The following is a 22,838-nucleotide window of genomic DNA, read 5'->3' on the forward strand; positions in this document are numbered from 1 at the left end:
AAACAGTTGTCTTTTCTTCGACTTGGATTAAATTTTACCTGAACAAATAATTTATCCATTGATAAGGATTAGCCGATGTAATATTTATTTAAAATTAATCGTTAGAATGGATCAAAATTAGATGATATTTCACTCTCAAGAGCGAGACAAATAGCTAAATTTTTAATTGAAGTCAGGTAAATATATGCAGCTTGAAATTGGTATTTTGTTTTAAGTTTTAGTTTGTACGTTGGGACTTACGCAGTCAAATTCGGTGAGCAAATTTTTAAAAATGTATAATATAGTTTTCAAAAGAAGACATGTTCCTAAAAAACAAAATCCATGATTTTATACTCTTTCTAATAAGTTGAAAGAATAAGGCTATTTATTTGGGTCAAAATGATGTTTTTTGGTACATATTGCTTGTTTCTTTTAATTAAATAAAAAATATCCTGTTTTTAACACGATAATAAATTTTTTTAAATTTAATAAATTATTCGGCACCTAGTTTTACTCTTTCCGTCTGATAACAACATTTTTGCCGATAAAAATTTCCAAAATGTCCTGGTTCTTACTCGTACCTGCAACCAGTTTCATATAAAATCGCATGCGCGCGCCGCTGCTAGGCCAAACTCGAGATAAAAGCGAGCGAAATTCCAGTTGACGAGTGAAGTTCGCACGAGACACACGCTTCCTGCTGAGTGAGGAATGAGAGCCAGTTATGGATTTCGACTGTTGGAATATCCAATACTCTAGTTAAGGTGAACTTTTCTCCACTGATTATATTTTCTCATTGCAGTAACTACCTTATAAAAAATACTAACCACAATTATATCTTAGGAGTATTTTTTAAATTCTTTTTAGTTTGCTAATCTAAAGCTATCAGAAAATTTAATAAATATGGTAAAGAGTAAAATCAATTTTCATTTCACTTTATTATTAATGCTGTTTATTCTCACAGTTTGTCAATACAGTCATGATATGGCACATAGTCAATTCAAATTATCAAAGCGCGTGAGAAAAGGCAACACATTAAAAGCCTCTACCATCAATTTTATAATTATTCATTTTATAAGAGAGCGAGTGAGCGAACCAAACTCAGCATGCAATTTTATTTATTCTAGATTAAAAGACGCCGGATGTTTTTGAGGTTTTAAATGTGCGACCGCAAAGGCTGAAGGAAAAATGGTCGACAATTCCGAGTTCACATCCCCTGAGTGGAGGGACAGCACCCTGGCCCCGAAGAACTTGTCCCTGGAGGAAACCTGCGCCGCCATCCAGAGCCAGCTTCCCTTCGACTATGGCGAGGGCGGCATCTCCTACCACTACTCGGTGTGGTTCACCGCCCCCATGGCAATCATCCTTTCGCTGGTCAGTCTCGAATTACACGAACTAGCTTTTTATTCTTCGCAGTCGCGGGGAAATTTCTCTCGTCCTGACTCACTCCGCCGCGCTTTGAGTGCAAAACATCCGTTTTGGTTTCAATATTGACTACCACTTGCGAGTCTTTTTGCCTTTATACCGTATAAGCTATTAACCTTTTCTTTAGTTTTATTCGGAAATAAATCGAAAACTTCATTGAAAGAAAGAAAACCTTCAAATGACTGGCATCTACGCGGAATCAATGTAAGGTGAAGCAGCTAATGTAAGAATGCAATTTGAAGAAAACATTATAACTCTCATATGCTCTCGCACTGGAAACTCACTGGTTTCGGCCCCTCTGGCCTCATTTGCATGAACCTTCAAAACAAAGTTCATGCCACTTCATCATACCACAGCATTAGCTACTGAAAATTCCGGAACGGTCGCTGTGCAATGCGGACTGCGGATTGTAAGTTTTATTCTTGTATTTTCCATTAAAGTCAGCCTCAAGCAGAGAATAAGAGTAATTACGTAAAAATAAGTTTTCACAACATTTATTGTGTTTATCTTTATTTTTTTACGATTTTTATTTTTTTACGATTTTTATTTTTTTACCACCATCGTCATTGAAAACGAATGACTGCATGCGGCTATACTTTCAATCAATATCCTATATTTTTATATTCAATTTTAGGAGAGCTATTTAAGAAGAATATAGCAATGCTCTTGATCTCCCTTCTTAAAGGAAGCCAGAAATCGACCTTGAAATTTAATACCTTTCAACGATCAGGCTCTTCTGAAATACAAAAATTGCTGGAGTAAAGAGAGCAAACACACGGTATCATGCATCTAGATGTGATAAAATGCGTGCAAATTTTAGTTCTTATCTGGGCAAAAATATAAAATGTCGTATTTGGCGGTTGTGAAAGGAAAAAGTGTCATAAAAAGAAACGTGTTTCCTTTCTTGAAGAACATAATAATATGCACATCCTAAATAAAAAATTTCTTAATAATTGAGTTTTTGGAATTTTTGAATAGGAGAATTCTTTTAAAAAGCTCCGCCGTTTAAAATTGCCAAAATTAAAATTTAGAAAACTCATAATATTATTTTGAAAAATTTAAATAACAAACTTTAACAACCAGATAACGAAATTTGATCCATTTCTAAATGACCCTTAACACCAACCCAAGCACTCTATTTTTGTCCTCCGCTCGTCTATTAGCGTAGCATGATGGCTAAATAATACAATCCAAACTGATATTTTATATTGAATATAATTAAAACCAGGCTTCATCCTCGTTGTCAAAAAAGAGAAATTCGTCGTTTTTATTCCTCGATCAGTTTCGACGTCATCACATGATATTTTATAGTTTGCTGACTTCATAAAATCATTTATTTTGTGACGTTAACATCCTTTCAGAATCTCAAAGAAACCCTACAGTCGGAACTCTATCAGACGCCGCGAGTAGAGTTTAGATAAAACATCCATTATCACCCATTTCTCTTTGAAAAAAGCGAGAGAAATTAATTATTAACCACAAGTTTCCTTATGTAGACAAAAATTCATATCCCACGGTGATAATCCCTCATCCGGTCTTTTATCCTGGACTAATTTCCGCAAAATTTTCCTCCTACGATAGTGCCAAAACTAGCGTGCGGAAATTTTGCCCAATCACACGAGGATAAGGTGTTAAGGGGTAATAAGAGCCACGCGAGAGGAAATTAGGCCTGGCTTTCATGCTTGCCTTAAGTGATGTATGATGAACGGAAAGAGGAATATTCCCCATTAAACGCCACACCCTCTTCCGTTTTTTTTTTGTTCTTACAGAGCGCAAATATAATTACCCTCTGTGTCGTTAATGGATTCATTATAGAGTATGCACGGAGCTGTGTGAGTGCGTTTCTCCGACCGCGCCGGCGATTAACTTTTATTGAGAGTCAGAGAAACAAACTTCGCGTGAGCTCTCTGGCCTTTCTTTTCCATTGCATCGTCTGCGGTCACCATGGGGCTTGATTAAAGTCAGTTTATCCAATTTGTTGCCTAGGATATAATACAACTGCGAATTGTTCCCCCTTCGTCATTGCAAAAGTATTTTCATGTTTTTTCCGCGTGCCTATACCATTTATTTAAAGCTGTTCTAATTGGACGGAGAAGAAGAGGAGGAAACAAATTTTATTTTCACATTTGATCCATCATATAGTGATTTCCTTTCAAGGAAAGCGATATTCCTCCATAAAATTAATCTTTTGGAAGTGGCACATCAATTCGTTCTGGACAGAATGCAAAAAGCTGTTCTTTCTGGTTTTAACTTTCCAAGAGTGTGGCCTCAAGGTCAAATTCACAGTATTAGTCCTCCGTGTGAAGGCAAATAATTTAAACACATCAGTTGTACCTCGGCGTTTTTATTTGTTTGTCTTACTGAGCTCAACACAGGAAATTGTGGCAGTAATGGAAGGCATTCTTCTTCCTCAGCTAAGTAAAGAGTACCCCAGTTCTGTACAATATTCAGGCTTTGTAGAGTAAAATTGTATCTTATCTAAATCTAATCTAGATTCCACGTCTTTCAACACGATTTATATTTTTATAGTTTCACATTTTAAAAATATAATTCGAAATTTCCAATGCAGAATCATCTTTACAAAGTTTGTTTCGGAAATTTGTCTAGTGTATTTTTTAATAGGTTCAAAATATATGGATGAAGAAAATTTGAACTAAAAGAGTTTAACTGAGAGCATGCTGAAAATTTTAAATTCAGCAAATTCAAAAATTGAATACATTTTTTGGTTAGAAGTTTGAGAAGCGCAAAACCTTTTAATTCGACATTGTGCATATAAGTTGCATCATCCTCATTTATAAAAAGTATACCCTAAATCTGCAAAAAGGTTGCTGAAGAGCAACTGTGCTTAAACGTCATCCGCTTGACCAACGTTTGGCAATGTAGCTCAACATGTGAAATTATTTTAGTTTTTGTTACTGAAGCAATAAAATAATCTGACTAAACCAGTTTCCTCAATCAGATGGCTCTTCTAGAGTGAATGCCGAGCATACAAACCGTTTAACGTGTCACGCAAAACATGCTTATTCTCATGCACTAATGAGAAGATTCCCAGAAGTGAAGTTAAAAGCACATGCCTTGCACAGTTCAATATTTAAATTCAAAAATGAAAGCTCTTCAAATTTAAAAAAAATGAGTCATTTGGAGACCGATTTGAAAATAATAAAATGCTTTAATGCCTGAGCTCATAGCCCACGGGATGTGCTAAACAAGTTGACAATGAAGGAGACACTTGAGGACTCGTTGAAAGAAGTCATTGTTGAAAGTCGTGTTTAATTTGTCACAGTTTTGGCTATCAGTTGCAGCCCTATTGCATGGAATACAAAAACAGACTGAAAATTTTACAAAGAATACAACAGTTAATATTTACAACAATGGAAAAAGGAAACACAAATTATGTGTTTTTATAATAATATCCTGTTTTTTCTTCTGAAAAATTCTTTGTTTGCAAAACATAGGCTTGAATTATTATTAATAAATTGTTCTCGTCTTGCTGGTTTAGCTCTGCATATATTTAAAAAATTTGGTATTCTTCGGATTTTAGGCACGTTTAGGAAACAGTTGAAAGATGAATACCGAATTAAAATTTCAGGTTAGCATCGCGTCGGTGGTGGGCAACGGGTTGGTGGTGGCCACCATCATGCGGCACCGCGGCATGAGGACGAGGACCAACCTATTGTTGGCCAACCTGGCGGCGGCCGACATCCTGGTCGGCGCTCTCGACATGCCCTTTTCGCTGATCGCGCTCATCAACGGCTCGTGGGTGTTCGGCAAGACGGCGTGCCAGTTTAACGCCTTCACCACCGGCCTCGCCCTCATGGCCTCCATTCACACCCTCATGTTTATCAGGTGAGCGCAGTTCAGACATCAGTTGCGTAACACTTTGGCATTTTATTTGAGTAAAATGGAACTAAAATGATTTAAAAACAGAGTGGAAAATTATTGAAACTTTAAAAAGAGTTTATTTGTGGTAGAAATTATATGTACTTCATTCTAGTTTTATTTGACTCCTGTAAAAATCTCAGATTTACACAAGGCAATGTGTAAATCCAACTCGTATCAAAGTTGTTTTCATTATTAATGAAATTTTGATGACTTAATTCTGGTTCCCTCCAGCAATCATTACAAACACTTCAACCGAGATCAAATCGAATGCAATTTTCAACAGTTGAAACTGATAAAATTTATTAAAATTAATTAACTATAAAAAAACTTAACTGGCACATATTGTATAAAGATTCTACTCGGTTTCGCCAGATGAATTTCACAAGAAGCGTTTCCGCACACACTGCGGCCCCTGCTCAGCGAGTCTAATACAAACAATTTTGTCTGCCGAGCAGCTGCTCGGTGATTTTTCTCGCGTTAGTCTCTGGGGCCAGACTGTAAAATTTAAGCATGTGGATGCGGGTAAAAAAAATTTGCAATATTTTTTGTTTTGCGTTCGCCTTTCGCCGCCTTAATTTATCGTAATTGCGTCCAGAGCAAAACAAAAGCTTTCACGCGAGCTTGCGTGTCGAAAGCGTAAACTGGCAGGAAAAGAGTGGCCTCCCTTAAAATCGATTTTTCTGCTTGCTCTTTTAAAGTTTGTAAGGCTAATTATTATGCTGGCCTGCGGGAAAAGGCTGATTTGCATCTATATGTTAATTATTTGTGATTTCAAGCTCGCACATACCTTTAGATGCAGGCAAACCTCACACTTTATTGTTAATAGAATAATATTTATGGCATACAATACCAATTAAAAAGTAAGACTTAATATTTAATAACGTAAAATCTAGGAAAATAAATGCCTGGTTTTTAAACTCATTCTCATTAATTTGACATTATAAAATAGTCAATGTTACACAAATTCAAATATTTTTATTATAAGAAAAATTATATAATTATTAAAGCTCAATCAATTTAGGTATTTCATGGTTTTCTTTTAAACCTGTCACATTTTCAAAGGTTACATCAAGTGCCGAAAAATAACTAATTTTACAAATGGCTTTTTGTCAGGAAGGGCGGAGAAGTTAAATTTTGGAGAGAAAAAAATCTCACACGTTCTCGTGCAGGACAGCACCTATTTTGAACTCGTTATCGTAATAAAACACACGAAGTGAAACCATTTGTAAAATTAGTCTAATTAGATTTCCCCATGCGAATAACTCCATATTTTTAGTGTGTTCTTCCAACTTGTTTTCGTTATGTTTAAAAAAAAACCATTACCGCGTCAAAGCTGCAACTTGGTGGCAAATTTATCAAAGCGTAATTTATTTCTGAAACGCAAACTCAATCGTTTAAGAGATGCTCTCAAGTGAGAGAAAACAGATTCACCGTTTTTGCTCAACTCGTCTTATGTTGGAAACTTGTTTTAAATAATGCAGCCCCTGCATGCGGGACCTGCCACTCAACTATCTGGCAGCTCGTTTAAAATTAATGGAGGGATGTGCAAACATTGAGATCGATTGATATAGAAGCTAAATTTAGATTTGTTAATTAACGTCACTGCTTAATTCATTTACGATTGCAATTTTATGAGATCTGCCCCTTTAAATGTCAAAATTATTTGATTTCCGCTCTTTAAAATATCTTTTCCTTTGTTAGATATTGATGTATAATGGCTTATTGCTTTTTTATCGCATTTTTCTTAACTTTGTTTTTTTTACAAATTAAGGAACCTTTTAAATCGCATTTTATATTTCCAGAAAAAAGCTCTTTAAAATGATCAGCAGATACTGCATAAAACATTTGCTGAAAGAAATGTTTTTCTTCTCCCTTAAACATTATTGATTAAACCAAGCCAGTGGCAGAGTGGTTGCGCTAACCTTAAAAATGCTCATTCATTATGAGATCTACGCAGGGCTGGGCATGGGAGTTAAGCGGTTTTTTGCAGCTAGTTTCTCCCGAATTTCTGGTGCTCATGAAAAATCAACTTTAAAATGCTAAAAAAACTCAAATACCCATGAGTCAACAAAAACCAAAAAACCTTTCCCTCTCCATACAGGGCATTTATTCAATAATATAACCATGAGGTGCCAAAAACCGCACAAAACTGGTAAAACCACTGCACTGCAAGTTAGGGAAACTCCCCGGGAGATACCCAGCCCTGAGATCTAGCCATGTTTGCTTTTCAAAAGTCGTGCATAGAGGTGGACTATTCAGACTATTCGCTTGGGATCAGGGAGATGCGGCGTAAAATCAAGATGGACCCATCGCCGAAAGTTTTCCACCTTTCCAGCTGGGCATCCTGAGACTCTCAGGCATGCATTTTCAAATTGAAAGTAATTTCTTGAGTTTGACACGTTTTAACGGCCACTCACGTTAGTGTTTGTATATGCTTGGTAGCAAAAACAGCAGCTCCGGACAAACGGTCTTAAGCAGACGTGACGTGCGTTTCCCTTTCCCAAATACTAATTGGAAACTGCCCTCGCCAAGGGCAATCTTTCCCGACCATTTAGGACCGATTGGGAGGAAATAGCGGTCCTTGCCCTCGTTTTTCGCTATAATTTCTTCTTGAGCTCGCATGCTAGACGCGTAAGGGGGCGACATGATGTCACTTTACGGGGGTGGTTGTTTGCCTTAACGACGCACCCCCGCCCAGCGCCCGGCTCGTGGAGGCGAACGAGACCGATGAAGGATACAAAGTGACACGACTCTTTCTCGTGGCGTGTCCTATTAAACTCCATCTGTTTTCACGCTTTTTTAATTGTTATTTACTCACGTCGTCGTAATATGCTTCTCGAGTTGTTTTAGAACCCAGATCTAAATTTATTTATTAATAAGATACTTAATTCAAGAACAATCCAGAATATTATCTCCATATGCTACAATAATCATTGTAAAATTTCAAGTAAAAGAAAAGTTCACAGTTCATCAATACTTCCACGCTTTGTTTTGGTAGGATGAAAAATTGAGAGATTTCATTTTTTTCTTAATTTACAAAACAGCTATTCACAAAGTACTGCATGAAAAAATGGTATGCCTGCCAAAAGATGTTTCTAAAAATAAGTAATAAATTGTTTCAAAGAGCAACTTTAACATAATTATATTAAATTATTATAATGAGGAAATGTCGTTGGCATAGAGATTGATGTCTATTTACAGCAGAAAGAGTTACTGTCGGACAAACCTCAAACAAACCACGAGTTGATAAACTTCTTGTTTTTTTCTTAAATTAAACATACTCACATCCACTTAACAGTCGTTATAAAAATATCTTGCATATATTTCTTTTCACGTTTTGACTTGAAAATCAAATATTCATATTCTTAAACTGGAATTTTGTAATTTAAACGGTCCTCATCTCATTGCTTTTAAATCATTCCGATATATTTCGGCTTCACAGGTAGAGTCCTATTTCGTGGAAAACACGAGCATTCACAATTATACCAATATTTAAAAATTAAATACGAAATTTTGCAAAGTTTTAGAAAAGCAATGAGATTGAAGCCGGTTTCAAATTGATTATGGAACAACCAACCTCGAGTATTGACATTTTAACTTAAATAAATGTTTGACCAAACGAGTTAAATTTGGAATAATTGCAGCATCCACAAGTACATTTCGATGACAAGGCCGTTCAGCCGGTCGATGACTCCTCTGCGCATCTCTCTGATGGCGGCCTGCACCTGGATATGGGGCATTTTCTACAACCTATTACCCCTGTTCGGCATGACCAGCAACGGTATTGTGAAACCGGTATTGAATTCAATTTCTGGTACTAATTTGTGCTGTCGCAACAAGTGTACAAGGAGGGCGCGACGCAGTGCGGGCCCATCATCCCTTGCTTGCCATTTGAGAAACTGCACTCGCTCATCAACACGATCATGAACTTTCTTGTTCCGCTAATTGTCATGTCTTTCTGCAACTTCCAAATCTCCAGAGCCGTCAAAGACCACATGGGAAGGTAAGAAATGACAATAGAGAGAACTTAATTAATTACTATTTTCGTGTATTATCAAAAGGTTAGGAAAAATTAGATTAACTTTTAATAGTGGTAATTGTTTTTTCGTCAATTGTTGTATTTAGTTCGGTGATATGTTGTTAAAATTATATTTCTACAAAACATTAATTTCACAGATGCTTTTTCGTCCGAATAACCGCATGTTATTTTTTACAACTTTAAATCGTGCACATCTTTTTGAGAATTTCACGACGATTTCAAGACTTTAGAATAACTCGAGACTTAGTAGCTAGTAAATATTCTTTGGTAGAAATTTAGTATTTCCTGATACTGTGCAACTTAATTACCATTGAAAATTTCTGACCGAGACTTAACCAATTTTAAAAAAGGCAATAAGAGATTTATTTTTCAAAATTCAATAGCTTACAGTATAGTTTTCGCAAATTTAAGCTATCTCAATCTTCATCTCCGATAGTGCCGGTGCATGTTTCTAGTTCGCATTTGATTGGCAGGTGATTTACTGCCCGAACTTATCCACTTAGTTAGCGTTTTTTGCGCTCCAAGTCCACTGACTTGTTGCGTGCCATATCGTATATTTTACTTGCAACTTTACGACCCATCGTGTCACTTTATCTTTGAACATATCTTTATTAGACGTGACAGAAGGGTGATTTTACACTGGACGCATATGTTTTACTGCGCTCCTCTGACTCACAAAGCTAGTCTTTGCTTATATATTTATCGGCTGGGACGCGCGTAAGCGAAACCTAAATTGCCGGTGTGGCTCACGGCTTTTTGTGCACCAGCTCTCGTGCACTCTACAAAACATACAAACACCTCGTGTTTGCTTACTTTGAGCCAAATCACTCCACTTCATATGGCTTATATTTTGTCCTTGCAACAATTAGAACGTGATTAAGCTGAGTTTATTGTAGGATATTTTTACACAAACCTGAATTAAAAATTTGCTTACGTCCCAATTTGTAAAGAAGACTGTCTCATTTTAGAATTTTGCATGACGTTTTTGCTAAGTGGGTAGCGTTAAGTTTGCTGTGCCAGACGCTATCAGCGTGCCAAAAACAGTTTCCTGAAATTCACGGTCGCCGCTTCGAGATTGAGCTCCAAGACGAATCGAGCGTCAAATGCTTTCATGCAGCTCAACACACACGCACACACTAAGTTGTAAACCCTTTTATACTCAGTTTAAAGGGTGCTAAGGCACTAAAAGAGCTCTCTCTGAGCAAAGAAATCGGTTTGGCAGTGGACACACACACTTGTCTTGAAGCAAGCAGGCGTAATTTTTATCTTTAGTCCGCGCATCCATTTCAGGCGAGTGCGGTTTTTAAAATTGATGGGTGTTATGATTTGCGCCGCGAATAGAGACAGAGAGCAGCGCGGTTTGAAATATCCACCACGCGCGGCGCGGTATTCCTGACGTTTGCCGGAAAGATAAATAATCCGAGCGGAAAGCCGACTGAAAAGACTGCGCTCAGAGTAAACACAAAAAGCGTTAGGTTTGCAAATAATCATATTAGCACAAAGGGTGTTCTTCCGTGTGCTGAGCGATTTGGCAGCTTTTATGGCGCTCTCCTCTCTCACAATTGCCCACTCATTAAACTCGATCATTTCATTTCATTTGATTCTATCACGACTTCTTTATGCTGCACTAAAATAGCAGAAAGAAAAATAGTTACATTTTATTACATATTATTGCTTTACATATCCACGAAGAGGCCAAAATAAATTTTAAATAAGTCACATTTCTTAAAAAATCAGGAAACATTGAATCAGATCTAAATCGAGGCCCAGTCCAATTTCTAAAGCTAAATTCGTGTCTTCATCTTTTAGCACATTGTTTTGCATTTCAGGATGCGTCAGACTTCCAACGTCAACTACCGCAATTCTGTTCTGCAACAGAAACACATCACTGTAACCCTGGTGATCGTGATGGTCTGTTACCTCGCCTGCTGGGGCCCGTACATCATTTACTCGTGCATGCTGGCTTTTCTAAATGACAAAACCGTTGTCCACCCTATCTTCAATCCAATCGTATGTAAATTTTCTAATTTTCGTGGAACTAAAATTTTAAGAGAATTTCAACAGTATAATTATCACCTTGAAATTTTAAAAAAGCTTTATAGTGATTCCCGGCCGTTCTATTTTAGGACTATAGATTCATCTTCCTCTTTTTTAGCAAGAGGAATTTGCAGATATTTACGTTTTGTGTGTTTGACTGATGAATTTACAAAATTAGGTCTACTGGTGCGGATATTTGAACTCCGCGTGCAACCCGATCATCTACGCGTTCCGCAGCCCCAGCTTCAGGCAGGGCTACCTTGAAATTCTCTGCAGGACCAAAGCTGACGGAAAGATCGGTAAACTCCAATAACTCCATAAATTTCTGCATCATGAGCACTTATATTTAAATTAATGCCTTGACTCAATTGATCGATTTTTTAACAACTTTGTGTACCTTTAATGCTGCCCTTTGATCAGACCAAAACACGATTGGAATCGCAGTGCCTGGTAATTAAGAGTGACATGGTTTGACGCAATATAAATTTTAACTCGCAATAAAACACGCTCGCTGAGCCTCCGGTTTGATTTTTGCATGGTTTTACAGGCAGTTTCTACAGCGGCTCAGCCAGTGGAAGAGTGAAAACTGCTTCTCAACGCACTTACCTTTCCCAGTACTCACGCAAACCTGCGAAAGGTAAACAGCACGCTCTTGAAATGCAATTAAAACTTGCTGATTGGCTAGCAGCTCCTCCATCCTTTTGCTTGATAACTAACACCAACAAAACTTTTGGATTTGTACAACATGAACTTTGAGCCACTCTGTACAAATTGGAATCCGGACTAAGTTTTCATTTGAGGTGTCATATATCTCGTTCTAAGTAAGCTCTAATGATGTGTTTGAGCTAAATAAAGATGGTCTTGCAACGAGGTTAAGTCCGGAAGGCAATTTCTCACGTGAGCTCATCCTTGAGTGGTATTCTCGCCTGCTCCTCTCTTAAATCACATTATTTGCGATTTTCTGTCTGAGTGCAGGAATTTGCGAGACAGCTGGGTCACCTTCTGAGGCGCCAAGACTTCTCTAGAAACTAAATATCCGCTTTGCACAAAGTCTGTCGCTTTTTCAGGTAAATTTATTTTTACAAGAAACACTTTGCAACTTCTTCAAATAGAAGTTACAATTCATTACATCATGCAACATCCATAATACAGGTTTTGCATTTTTTATTGAATCAATCAAGTGTACAAATTTTCCGCTCCTGCACATTTCTCTATTGGCATTTATGCTTAAGATAACTATGGTGTCGGTACAAACACACTCACAATATTTTCTCTGGTGAACTGCGCACAGAGGGTCGCTTCAGGCAGGGTCGCTGCATCGCTAAACTCAACTTGGACACTTACAAATTGAACGAGGTCACTGTTCGCCACGCTCTTCTTCCAAACTCAGGTCTGTGCTGAACAAACACAATATTAATTCAAACCACTTGCACTTTATTAAAATAAGGGTGAATAATAATAATAATTTCTTTAAAGGGAAATAAATTAGGATCACTAAACTTATTTTTACGGGAAATTTTACATGGTTGTGGACGTAAATTTTGGTCATTAAAATTGTGTATCTTTATTGGTAAATTTTTTAATGAAGATGCATGCGCGTATATTTGAATTTTTCCTTTCTAAAATTGTACTATTACCCCTCAGGCATCGTTTCAAAGGCGGTGATGAACCACCTGAAACACCGTTCGCAGCGCATCGGCTTGCTGAAGACTTCACCATCCACGCCCGACCTTACGGCCCTGCTGACGAGCCAGCGACCGCGGATGCGCCGCTTCGACACGGACACGTGTCTGCTACCCACCCTGACGTCTGGGCTGGATCTGATGGGCCAATGCGGCCACTGTGAAGAGGAGGAGGATGTCATTAATCCTGCATGCAGTTTCCACACTATTCCTCCCGACAACGAACTAGACAACTTGCTGGCCAACGAACAGCAGGACGAGGCCATCCCTATCGTCCTCTATGACGAGAACGGAGACGCAAGGAAGATTCACACCGAGAGCGGTGCCTTTGTCGTCTCCCTTCAGGACGAGGATGGCCAGTTGTCGGGACACGTCAGGGTCATTGTCACCGACACGGATGCCATTTCCAATACTTCACTGAAAACCATATCCAGGTATTCAACTTTTTTGCTTCTTAATTTAGTTTAAAATTAATTATTTAGTTGCGTTTCTGAAATTTCTAATTGATATTTTTTATATCAAGACACAGGGATCCTCTGAAATTCAATTTGAATTTACTTCTGACAGTTTTCTATGGTAAAGAATAAAAATTTACCAGAGAAAACATTTTCCAAAAAAATTATTTCTACGGTTCGTCGAGGCCTCTTTTAATCAAAGATTTTTTTGTCTGCTTAATAAAGCTCGTGATTTGTCTTCAGAGCTCTAAACCGTAAAATTCACCTGAAAAGTCTTCTTCACGCCTCTGAAATGCTCCAAACGGTCCACATTGACGTTCCTAGAATGATTTTACCACTAAAATTCCACCTCTTTAGAAGGTGTTTGGCCCATTCAAAGAATGCTATCAATGAATTTCATGTTTAGTTTCAGTCATTCTTAATTTTCAAAATAAACAATAAACAAGTTTTACAGAATAGCTTTTTGATAACTTAACTCCCATTCATTTGGTGTTTGGTGTGTTAAAAAACAATTTTTATTATTTTAATGTCGATTTATGAACCAACCTATTGAGCTGTAATATTCCAAATCATGCACAGACCAGACTAAATATTTAATTAATCCCCTTGATCTCGATTTAAAACCTACAAAATTTACAATGAGACCCAATAATCCCTTCCTTATCACTGCGTACTTACATAAAAATATAAATAAATTAACTCATTTTCTCAAAATCCGCATAACAGTACCGTGAGACAATGAAGTGAGTAATTAAATCCACTTTTGCTCGAATCACCCTTGCATTAACCCTTTAATATTTCCATAAGGTCATTCGGTGAGGACCTGAACCTTCCGACCGTGGAGCAGCACCGGGTGAGCGTGCTTTCGCTGGTGGAATTCGGTCGCAACTTCGATATGGACTACGTCCCTGCGCACGCTCCCAACGCCAACAAGAGATCCACGCAGCACAACTCGATGTGCGCGCCCCTGCACGAAATCAAGTTCAGGTCGGACCCAGGCGGGCTGGCCTTGCGCAAGTTCGGCTCGGTGGAGAAGCTGAATAATGTGGGGCGGCGGCACCGGCGGCCTCCGAGGGAAAAGCAGCAGAAGCAGGAGGCCAGCAACTCGAGCAGCGTCGAGGCCTTGACCGAGGTGGCCCCCGACATCCTTCGGCCGAGCAACAAAGGCCTCCTCGCGGCGACCGGAAGCGGCATCAGGAGCTCCTTCATGGCGCTGTTCAGCAAAAACCAATCTGGCTCCAGTGCCAGTTTTGGTTCTAAGAAGTAGAAGCTAGGATGCATGGACCAATATAGTGCAATGCTTATTATTTAAAGAATTGGTATTTTGTTAAAACTTGGATAAAATGACTGAAAAGTGGTGGTGACAGATACAATGGTCTCATACAACCTCACAGGGGAAACTCTTAAGGATGCTGCTTTTTTTAGCTGGCTGCAAATTTATTTCATTTGTGCAATTTTCAGCAGTTTTTCAAGTTTAGTAAATTTGACCACGAGAAAATATGGGACATTTTATCAGCTTTTTTATTTTGTTTTTCAGCAGTTAAGTTTCATGAATGCTCATAAACAAAATTATTTTTAAACCCCTGCTTCTATTTTTTGTTTGATAATAACTAGTTTTACATAATTAACATTTTTGTTGTCATTTTGTATTTCAAATTTTGAACTTTGAACTTGATTCACATCAGGTCAAACTACACAAATACAAATTCAATAAATTCACCACCAGCTTAAACGTAGATTCCTTAACAGGTTCCTTGTCAATGTCCGAAATAATTGTACAAATTGCATAAAAAGTTGTAATATATATGTGCCAAAATATGCTCCATTCATTTGTGACTTTGCTCATTTAACCAATTTCCAGTATTTTATTGTGGCTAGTCATTAACACAGCATTTTGTAAAACATGCATTAATTCGAATTGTGAAAAATATGGCATAGATCTAAATTAAATCCAATGACATTACTAATCTAAGTAGATAATACTGTACGCATCTCGCTGGATATCTCAAGTAAACGCTTTTTTCGAATATATTATACACTTTGTCATTCCAATAAAATATGCTTTCATGTGCTGTGAATATAGATTAACTCCCCAGAAACAAATAAAATAAATACGATAGACGTATAAAACAATTTATTAATACAATCCTGAGTATCATAAGTCATGTAAGTAAAAAATCGTCATCTTGCGTGAGAATAAGTTACATTTTTCGCACTTGGAAACCTAATAGTAGAGTATTAAATGATGCATCCTGTTACATAACACGACAACGGATGTTGAGAATGAGATCATGCAAACGAAAAACTTTTGCGTTTGAAGTTAGCACTGCGTTATCACAGAAGGAATATCTGGCAGTTTCTGCGGTTTATTATCAGCGACGGCCACCACATTCATGGGCAAGCTCGACACATTCCCTGGCTGATGCTCTTCCACTTGAGGGTAAGGGGCTGGTCCAATGAGGCTCAACACGACAGGAAGGAAAACTAGACCGTGAAACAGGCCAAATACGACAACAAGGAAAAATATCTGAAAAATAAATGAGGCAAAAATCATTTCAGATTCCTGTTTGATCTCTTACAAAGATCTATAAAGTATGATCTAATCAATCCATTTAATGGGAAAAATCAAGAATGTTTAAGGATGATTCTTTTTTTTAATTTTACAAGGGAATATGATAGAGTGCTTCTTTAAATATTGTCGGTCACTTTACAACCATCTGATTTGAAAATTAATGTTGCATGGTTCAAAGAATTCTTTGAACTGCTTTAAAGGCTGCCTTGAATCAATTAAAATTACACAACTAAAAAAAGTAACAAGTTAAACTCATTCAACAATTATAAAATTAAGAAAATTTCAAACCAGCCATTTTAAGCATCCTATGTAAAATTCTACCAATTTAATATAAAAATATCATGGTTTCAAGAGGTGTGGTTACCTTGAAGTAGGTGGAAAACACGTGCGAGTCTGAGTCTGCCAGCAGAATAAAAGCCAGGAACGTGCTAAAGCCACCGTTGAAAACTGCAGGACCGATCTGTTTGACAGTCTTTATGGCCCTTTCCTCTCGAGATCCGGGAAATGTCATGAATGAGTGAGCAATGTGCGCTGCATAGTCAACGCACAATCCTATTGCGAGAACCAGATCAATGCAGGAGACGGTGTCCACGGTTAGTCCCCAAAAATGCATCATTCCGCTCACATCGATCTAAAAAATATTAATTTGTCAGATGACATCAAATTTTAATTATCATTTTTGTATTACTAGAGTAAGAACTACGCAGAAAAGAACAAGGAGGCACGCTTTGATGTCTACGATGAGAAGCAGAGTGGTGAAGAAAACGCAAATCATGGCCCAGCTAATATTACGAAGCAACTCTTCAGCGATTACCTAAAGATAATTAGAAAAATTAGTTTCTCTGAATTTTTGTAATATTTTTAATAATTACTTCGTCTGTTTCCCAGCCAGCAAAAGCTCTTGCCCAAACCTTTACCACAGCACCGTCTCCAAATTCAGCCTGAGAAATTATCTTCTTCAGCCTATTCATAGCAGGCACGTGCTCAACGGATCCTTTGAATTTCCGAAACTTGAAGTCAAAGCTGGAAATCTAAATACGCAAGGATTACAAAAACTGATCATAAAGTTTTAGTTTCCGTATTTTACCTTGACAGGCGGTGCATCTAGCAAGCATCTTGGGGTGCCGTTAAATATAAATTTCATTCTATATTTCGAGCCAGTTGGACTGAAAAGAAATCTCCCTAATATATCATGAAATCTCTCTTCACTGAGTTTTTCTCCAGGCAAACCTGACAAACATAAAATTTATTAGATTTGCTTGTTCTTAAAAATCAATTAGCTTACTCGTATTGAAATGGGTATTGCTGTATTTTTGGAACGGAGTGTACCACGCATCCACCTCCTTAATTATGTCTTTCTGTTCTTCAAGCTTGTCGATCAGATCGGCTATTGAGTTCAAATGGTCGTAATGGTTAAAATTGCTGAGGAAAATGGTGCCAGGCTCTCCGTCGCTGGGGTAGAACTTTTTGGACTTGTCAAAGTACTTGAAGAGGTAAGTGCTCTGGGGCAAAAACCAGATAGGGTCAAACTCCTGGCGCAACATCGAGAGTCCCCACGAGCCGAAAATCAGAAGAGTTGCAGTACATACAAGGACGATGACCTTAAAAGGATTTAAGTTAGTAATTTGGTCGAGAAATAAAATTTATACAAACCTTGACTGGTGTCTTGAAAAGAAATGATCCTAAAATTGCTTCAAAAGCGCTTTTGAACAGGTCCTTTTGGCTGCAATTGTTTGGCTTGTAATTTTTGTATTTGATGCAAAAGAGGAATCCATCTCGACTGTCCAACATTCGCCTGAGGTCCAAGGAGAACCAGGCGGTGAAAAAGGTTGCCTGGAGGACGTAGGTTGCGAGAATTCCAACAGCAGCATAAATGCAAAAGGACCTAAAAAGAAAAAAAGACATGGAAAATTATATAATAATCAATTCGTTTAAAAACTCGCTGCAGATTTGACTTATTTTTCAAAGATTACAAACAAAGAATAATTAAAAAAGCTGTAGGAAATTAGAGTGCAAGGTGCATTTAACTGAATAGCTTTGCCAAAATTCCTGCGATAAAACATCCTGGGCTTACTTCTTTTAAAAATAATTATCATAAATAATTTAAGAGATTAAAACCTTAATGAAGGCAGGACGGTGGTGGCGCCAATGGCAAAGGCGGTGAAGTCGGTGAGCGACGTAATTGTGATAGACACACCGGCGTGTTTTAGTGTGTGACCCATTTTTTCAGGCAGGCTGAGGGTGGTGACCTCGGGACCGAGAGTGGCCCAGCACTGTGCGATCACAAACATGTCATCGATCCCAATGCCTAGCATCAAAAAGGGGAGAATGTTGTGAACAGGCCCGTAAGGGATTCCAAAGGCAGAGCAAATCCCGTACGCAACAACGCAGCCCATTCCAACACTGCCTATGCCGATCAGGGAAAGTACCGCCTGAGGATCAATTTGGATTAGGACTGATTTGATTAATTTGTGTTGTTTTCCTACCCTTTGCTCCACTAGATTGAATCTCCCAAGCATGAGTTGAACATAAATGAACATAATGATGAAACCAATTGAAAGCTTCTTAGCATCATTTTTTATCGCTGTGCCGCTCACATCTCCAAAACTGAAAGCACCAAATGCATTTATTTATATTTATTTATGATTTAATTAAATGCTGTGAACCTTCTTCCAGAAAAGGTATAAATAGTGATGGAGCCATTTCTGTTTTTATTCAAAATGTTCACGAACTCTGCTTCCCAGTTCAAAATATCTTTCGCCACCTAATTTGAAAAGAAAATTAGAAATAAAATATTACTTTGAGCAAAAACATGAAAATATTACCGAGTCTCCAGTGCCTGCATCATTTGAGATTTCTCCTCTGGCTTTTGATGGGTCGCTCTTCACCAGCCAAGTAACCAAAATAGTTTTTGCGCCTATCACGGTCCCGTTTTGATCCATCTGCACGCCACCGAGCATCTTCAAGTAGTCACGCGGAATTCCAAACACTGGGCTGACGTCGGTTTCATTTAAAGCGGTTGAAATTTCGTCCAAATCCAAATTTTCGATTTTTTCTCGGTCGTAATTCCAAATTTCCAGGGGGGAGCTCAGCCAGCAAGCCTCCTAATTTGTTAAAGCGCAGTAGTTTAACAATGATTCAAGGCATTTGACCGCAATATAGTGACCTGCATTCCACTTAAGAAGGAGCAGTAAGTGGCTCTGTCAAAGTGCACGCTTGGGTCAAAATTTTTTAGGAACGAAGGCTCTCCGAAATCTTTCTTCTTGAACAGATCTTCTTCAAAGGCGTCATCAAAGTCGCTGCCAAAAATGTCGTCCCACTCTGATTCAGACTCGTTTACTGCTCTCCTCCGTCTCAAACCTCCACCTTGACCGAAAGTCACAACTGGAATTCTGCAAAGAATAGTGCGAATTAAAATAAAAAATTTTAACTGTTAGTCAGAATGCAAAATTCCCTTACTTTAGGCAGATATTACTCCATTCTGTGCCATCTGCCTTGATTGATTTTATTTCTTCTATCACATCTAGAATCTAAAAAAATGGTTTGTTAGTGCGACAGTTTTTCCTAGTTCAATCAATTTCATGATTTTCATATTTTTTAAAAGGCGCACCTGTATCAAGTTTTCACTCGTCATAATATTCTCCTGCGCCTCGAAAATGGCAAATTGCGGGCGGACATTGTTTGGAAAATTGTTTCTCATCCATTCGGAGTCGCGCACGAAATGCGAGTCAGATGGAATCCAAAGTTTTTCTGGTCGATTCTCCTGTGTGAAATTATGCAGTCCCGAGGAGAAGAGGGCCCCAATTAGCAGACAACTCGAAATGACGTAAAATGGGTGGTGACCGATGAAGCATCCCAGCCTGTGGATAAAGGATTCACTTAAATGGTGTGCGTGTTTGACAACTCTGACTTTTGAATTTTTCATTTTGCGTCATCACGCAATATTTTTTTTCATTATTCATATAGCTGTGGATGAATTGTCATCTGTTTGTGTTTGGTTAGTGTCAATTTCCAAGAATAATAAATTAGAGGAAGCCGCAAAATCAAGTCACAAAAAAGGATGACTTTGTTGCGTTGCACGACCTTTGACTCAAATGTCCAACTAAATTAGTTGCGATATTTATTTTATCAGTATGTGTTCTTCCAAAGAGCCAACATTAAAATTTTAAATTGAGAAAAAAATTAATATATTATTATTGGTCGTAAAAAAGTTGAAGTAATTGCAAATCCCTTTCATCACTTGTCCTTGACAAGAGCTACACCAATTTTGCCACGAGAGAAAAAAACAGTACGTCTTGCAGCACTCCATGAGAGCATTATGATTGGTATTTGAGGTTATATAATAATAATTAACCATATAAAAAAGATACAAGAACCATTATTTAAAAAGCCTCAACAGAAAATGCGAATTTTCAAAAGTAAAAACTATTTTTTTACGCTATAAAAATAAAAAAATCGTTCATCTCACTTGAAACCCCAATTTAATCTAAAATTAATATTTTAAATTAGGTCCCTACTTGCCTTCCTGAAATAAACTTATCTTGATATTAAAAAATAAAAACTATCAGAGTATAATACAAGTGAAGCGCCGACGCAACCACACTATTAAATTTTGGGAGGGCCAAACACTAGAATATCGATTTCCATGTGAATGACAGAGTTACGTAATGATAAAAGTTATCTGCGAGCACTCATACCAGAAGAAAAAGGCTTCCAGGGCCGCAATGAATGAGACTCCGAGGCGTGCCAGGCCCGTCGGGCCGCTGGGGCCCTCGGTGCTCGGCATTCCGTGCGAACAGCTGCACTGACACTCACGCCAGCGCGATTCAGGGCCGGCTCCTCCAGGAAGAAGGAGTTAAGTAGACGGCACACCGCGAGCAAAACACGAGTCGAGCGCCGGCGCGGGTTTCCTCGGCAGTGCGCAGGTCTCTTCATTGTTTCGGAGGCACCACTGCAAGGTCGGCATCGCCACAGCACCGCTGTCTTTTAGCGGCGTGTTTTTTGCAGCACGACGTGTGCCTTTCTTGGAATCTAAAATAGGCTGCTTTTAACGACTGAGGATGCGACTTTCAAGAGCAGGATAAAGATGACCCACAGGAGCATTTGATCAGAATCAATGCAATTGCTGACAGAGAACAGAGTTCATGGGCCAATAAAATTAATTGTTGGATTTTCTTTGTGTTGTTTCCCTGCGTATAAAAGGAACAAAGAACCAAACTATTCAAAAGACCCTTGAGAATTAAAGAAAACATGGTGTAATTTCCTTAATCATATTGCATGCCTTTTAAATTACATTATATCTCATGAGAAAATCTTTTGATCAAATTTATCTTCTTTTTCAGGAAAGTGTGGAGAAAAATATGCGAATTATATTATACTGTTAAATCCATAACATTCGTTTATTCTTCGATGCAATTAAAATTTGATAGTTACTTCGTAAATAAAATCAGTGCCATTTATTTAAAATCCGATCGTTTTCATTGAAAAACAATTTTTTCAACTGGTGCAAAACTAATTCGCATTTTTATGGCGAGTTCATGATTGCCTCTTTACGACACTCACAGGCGAATTTGTAGCGAAAACTGCAGGACTCGTCCCAAAGACCTCCTCGAATTACCGCCACGCAAAGATGGCCTTTATATAAAATATCCGAATAGTTATTTAATAGTTCATTTGGTTGCGCTACCGCCTCTTCATTTCCTTTAAACCACATTTCGCTGTCGGTCTCAAGAATTGGTCCACTCTCACCCCATTGGATAATCGAACCGTTTTTGCAGTTACTCGCCAAAACCCAAGCGGAACCTGTTGCAAGGTTAGTTATAATTTTTCTTTTTATTATTTGAAAACTTACGGAAATAGTGTTCGCTGAGTTTGTTGTAGAACTCGTCCAATTCTGTTTTTGATTTCAGGGTCACTAAAGAGAGATTCGTGCTAATGCAAATGTTGTTAGCTTGTTCCCAACTAAGCTGAAAATCAAATGCCAAGTGAAAAAATTCGAAGTTATAGGGGTTTGGAGGATTTTAGAAAAGTGTGTATAAAGAAATGACCAACCCTCGAGTCAACTAGAATGATGTTGTTCTCCGTTTGATTTCCAGTACCTTGAAGAAGCAAAATTTAAAATCATCTGGTATCTCATTAAAAAATCTTCACAATTATCAAGGTAATGCGTCTCCAGCCTTTTCTTTATGCCTGACAAGCAACCTCCTGCAATTTTAGAATTTGCCGATGCCTAAAATTGCATATAAAAATACATATTAAATGGTGCGTATTATTTTGTGCTAGTTATTTACCTCAAATATGACGGCTAGAGCAACAAGAACCAAGAAGAATGACCCCATGATTCTGATTCAAAAGTATAAGGTTCCAGTTAATTTATACCCATTAGGGGGCGGTTGTGTGATAAAAGCTAATGCGTCACACAGACGCATGATCACCGCACAGAGGCTAAAGTTTATCGTATTTAAAGGACCAGGATTTTCCCTCTATCATCAACCACGAATAGATTATGAGTAAATTTACGCGAATGAACAATTTCCTTCAACTGAAACGATAAAGACCGATATCCTATATACCAAAGTTGAGCTGGTGGCATTGTTTCCTTGTTTATTTCTAGAGTCGTAAAATCCCGAAAGTCGACGATTTTTTTATTTCACTACACCGCTTTTGCAAGATATGTTCATAAATTGATAATTATTGTTGGTACGGAAATTTTAATTTCAAATGAAAGCCCAGCATGTCAGAATTGACGCAAGATAGCCTTGTGTTGCCTT

The 22,838-nt window shown here is 37.9% G+C and overlaps 3 protein-coding genes across 4 annotated transcripts; 1 reads left to right on the forward strand and 2 right to left on the reverse strand.

The window, feature by feature from the left end:
* The first annotated feature begins 643 nt into the window (after positions 1-643).
* On the forward strand, positions 644-15,617 carry LOC135945367 (alpha-1A adrenergic receptor-like). 2 transcript variants are annotated; one of them, XM_065493000.1, is made up of 11 exons: positions 644-740; positions 1,104-1,350; positions 4,991-5,247; positions 8,928-9,064; positions 9,124-9,286; positions 11,152-11,332; positions 11,538-11,658; positions 11,907-11,996; positions 12,651-12,749; positions 13,004-13,475; positions 14,304-15,617. In XM_065493000.1, exons 2-11 carry the CDS (start codon positions 1,165-1,167, stop codon positions 14,761-14,763), a joined length of 2,166 nt encoding a protein of 721 aa, XP_065349072.1. In that variant the 5' UTR covers positions 644-740; positions 1,104-1,164; the 3' UTR covers positions 14,764-15,617. The 2 variants fall into 2 exon arrangements, with proteins under 2 accessions (XP_065349072.1, XP_065349073.1); XM_065493001.1 differs by lacking the exon at positions 12,651-12,749.
* On the reverse strand, positions 15,614-20,962 carry LOC135945366 (NPC intracellular cholesterol transporter 1 homolog 1b-like). The gene is made up of 15 exons (XM_065492998.1): positions 20,766-20,962; positions 19,679-19,928; positions 19,528-19,598; positions 19,235-19,460; positions 18,894-19,172; positions 18,735-18,832; positions 18,555-18,675; positions 18,187-18,500; positions 17,722-17,953; positions 17,354-17,669; positions 17,156-17,298; positions 16,941-17,099; positions 16,757-16,882; positions 16,433-16,699; positions 15,614-16,023 (listed from the first exon to the last, which is right to left on the reverse strand). The coding sequence occupies exons 1-15, from the start codon at positions 20,852-20,854 to the stop codon at positions 15,817-15,819; spliced, it is 2,898 nt and encodes a 965-aa protein (XP_065349070.1). The 5' UTR covers positions 20,855-20,962; the 3' UTR covers positions 15,614-15,816.
* A 470-nt stretch (positions 20,963-21,432) lies between these two features.
* On the reverse strand, positions 21,433-22,472 carry LOC135945833 (uncharacterized). The gene is made up of 5 exons (XM_065493741.1): positions 22,359-22,472; positions 22,219-22,297; positions 22,120-22,166; positions 21,920-22,034; positions 21,433-21,870 (listed from the first exon to the last, which is right to left on the reverse strand). The coding sequence occupies exons 1-5, from the start codon at positions 22,404-22,406 to the stop codon at positions 21,593-21,595; spliced, it is 567 nt and encodes a 188-aa protein (XP_065349813.1). The 5' UTR covers positions 22,407-22,472; the 3' UTR covers positions 21,433-21,592.
* Between the last annotated feature and the right edge of the window lie 366 nt (positions 22,473-22,838).

The sequence above is a fragment of the Cloeon dipterum genome, chromosome X, assembly GCF_949628265.1.
Source record: "Cloeon dipterum chromosome X, ieCloDipt1.1, whole genome shotgun sequence".
Classification (NCBI taxonomy): domain Eukaryota; kingdom Metazoa; phylum Arthropoda; class Insecta; order Ephemeroptera; family Baetidae; genus Cloeon; species Cloeon dipterum.